This window comes from Thermobia domestica, chromosome 3, assembly GCF_964235325.1.
Source record: "Thermobia domestica chromosome 3, izTheDome1.hap1.1, whole genome shotgun sequence".
NCBI lineage: Eukaryota > Metazoa > Arthropoda > Insecta > Zygentoma > Lepismatidae > Thermobia > Thermobia domestica.
This window is the reverse complement of record NC_137456.1, coordinates 302,041,968-302,044,032: the sequence shown is the minus strand read 5'-3', so window position 1 is coordinate 302,044,032 and position 2,065 is coordinate 302,041,968. Positions and strand designations below refer to the sequence as shown.

The following is a 2,065-nucleotide window of genomic DNA, read 5'->3' as shown; positions in this document are numbered from 1 at the left end:
ATTCATATGATTCTATCTTATCCATATTTATTAGAAAAAAATATTTGTAATCGTTTTATGAATTAAGCCCATAAAATAAACCCATAAAAACTTAAATATAACTTCTCCAAATATCATTATTCCTATTCACCTGACTAATAATTTCTGAAAAACTATACCCATCTGTAAATATTTTTAACACTGTAATGCATAAATGTCCACAAATTACCTCGTTAAAATGGTGTATACGGCTGCTATTGTACTCTATATTATGACCAATATATTTTACGAGTCTTTTTGGCGGACTACCTCCAAATGAAGCAAACACATGCTTTCTATTTCCTTTTTTCCAATAACAAATCCAATGGGTTCCGATATTATTAGACTGGCAACAGTGATGTGTGACTAGTGAACGCTGTTTTTGTGCCTCCAACAAGTTACCGTGTAATGTGAAAATATAATCATCTAAGTGGGTTTTGGTGAATGTATTAAACACAGTAAGTACTGTAGATAATAGTGCTATATGTATAACTGCGATAAATCATATATAAAATGCCTTATTCGTTAATTTTCCTTGCTGTGTGTTAGGCTCTAATGTAAACAAACAGTATTGCCAACCCACATTAATCTGCAAGTTGGGCACAGACTATTGCGTTCTGTTGGTTTCGATACATCGAATCACGATGAGTTCCTGCATCGAATGTAGTAAGACTATTGTGAGACAGGAAAGAGCTTCTAAGTTACAGTGCTCGGACTGTTTGAAGTTATGTCATCTTAAATGTGCTAAATTAGAAGAGACGGATTTAGAATTCATGAAATCAGTGAAACAACCCTGGCGCTGCAAGTCGTGTGATAAGACAAGAAGACGTAGCTTGCATTTAGAATCAGCTTCTTTACCAGAGACAGAATTGCCAACTCTTTCTGATGTGTTTAAGTTGTTACAAGAGCTAAAACAGGAAGTGTCAGATCTAAAGAGATCGAACATTGAAACTGAACGGGAACTTGGAAACTCGTTAGAACTGGCGCATAAAAAATTAGATGAAAACGCCGATTTAATCAGGAAACAAGCGGAAACAATACAAACTTGTTTAGCGACAGTAGAACAATTAAAACAGGAAAATGTGACATTAAAGAAACAAATCACGGACATTGAACTGCGAATTGATGAAGTAGACCAATATAACAGACGAAATACGTTAGAAATTTATGGTATTAACAAACAAATTAATGAAAATGTATTAGATATTGTAAAGTCTGTGGGGCGAGCATTAGATATGACTGTTACAGATGAAATGATCGATGCTTGCCACAGATTACCTGATTCATCCTCTGGCACTAGTGGTGGTATTATTGTAAAATTTGTAAGGCGTACAGATAAAGAAATGTTCATCAAACAAAGGAAAGTAAAAAGAAATTTAAACACAGTACATTTGGGTTATACCTACAATCAGATGATTTATGTTAATCACTCTCTCACGTCATACAGAAGACGTATCTTTGGTCAAGCTAGAAAGAAGCAACGCGAAAATAACTATGCTTACTTATGGGTTGATTATTCAGGGAATATAAAACTGAGAAAGAAAAAGGAAGATACTTTCGTGTATGCTTTAAGAACACTCGAGGATGTTAACAACCTAGTTACAACCTAATGGATACCGTAAGGATTGGTAATTTAACCATTTACTATCAAAATGTTAGGGGTTTAAATACAAAGTCTCAGGAATTTTATTTAAATACATTAAGCAATAATTTTGATGTGATTGTTATTACCGAAAGTTGGTTGCATGGTAACTTTTATAATAATGAATTATTTGATGATAATTACAAGGTATATCGATGCGATAGAAATGGAAATAAACGTGGTGGTGGGGTGTTGATTGCAATAAGGGATATGTACGATTCCAAACTGATTGACTTAAAAAGCGAAACAGAATCTTTAGTTGTAAAAGTAGTTGTACATAGTGTATCATTGTATATTGTGACTGTATACTTTACACCTGCTTCTTCTATTGATAAGTATATGTCTTTTTATAACATGTTTGAGTCGCATCTGGATTTTCAATATCATAATATACTAGTTATTGGT

General features: G+C 33.3%; 1 protein-coding gene across 1 annotated transcript; it reads left to right on the top strand.

Moving 5' to 3' along the window:
- Positions 1-662: 662 nt before the first annotated feature.
- On the top strand, positions 663-1,628 carry LOC145682265 (uncharacterized). Its single transcript, XM_081753846.1, has one exon. It carries the CDS (start codon positions 663-665, stop codon positions 1,626-1,628), a length of 966 nt encoding a protein of 321 aa, XP_081609972.1.
- The last annotated feature ends 437 nt before the right edge of the window (positions 1,629-2,065 follow it).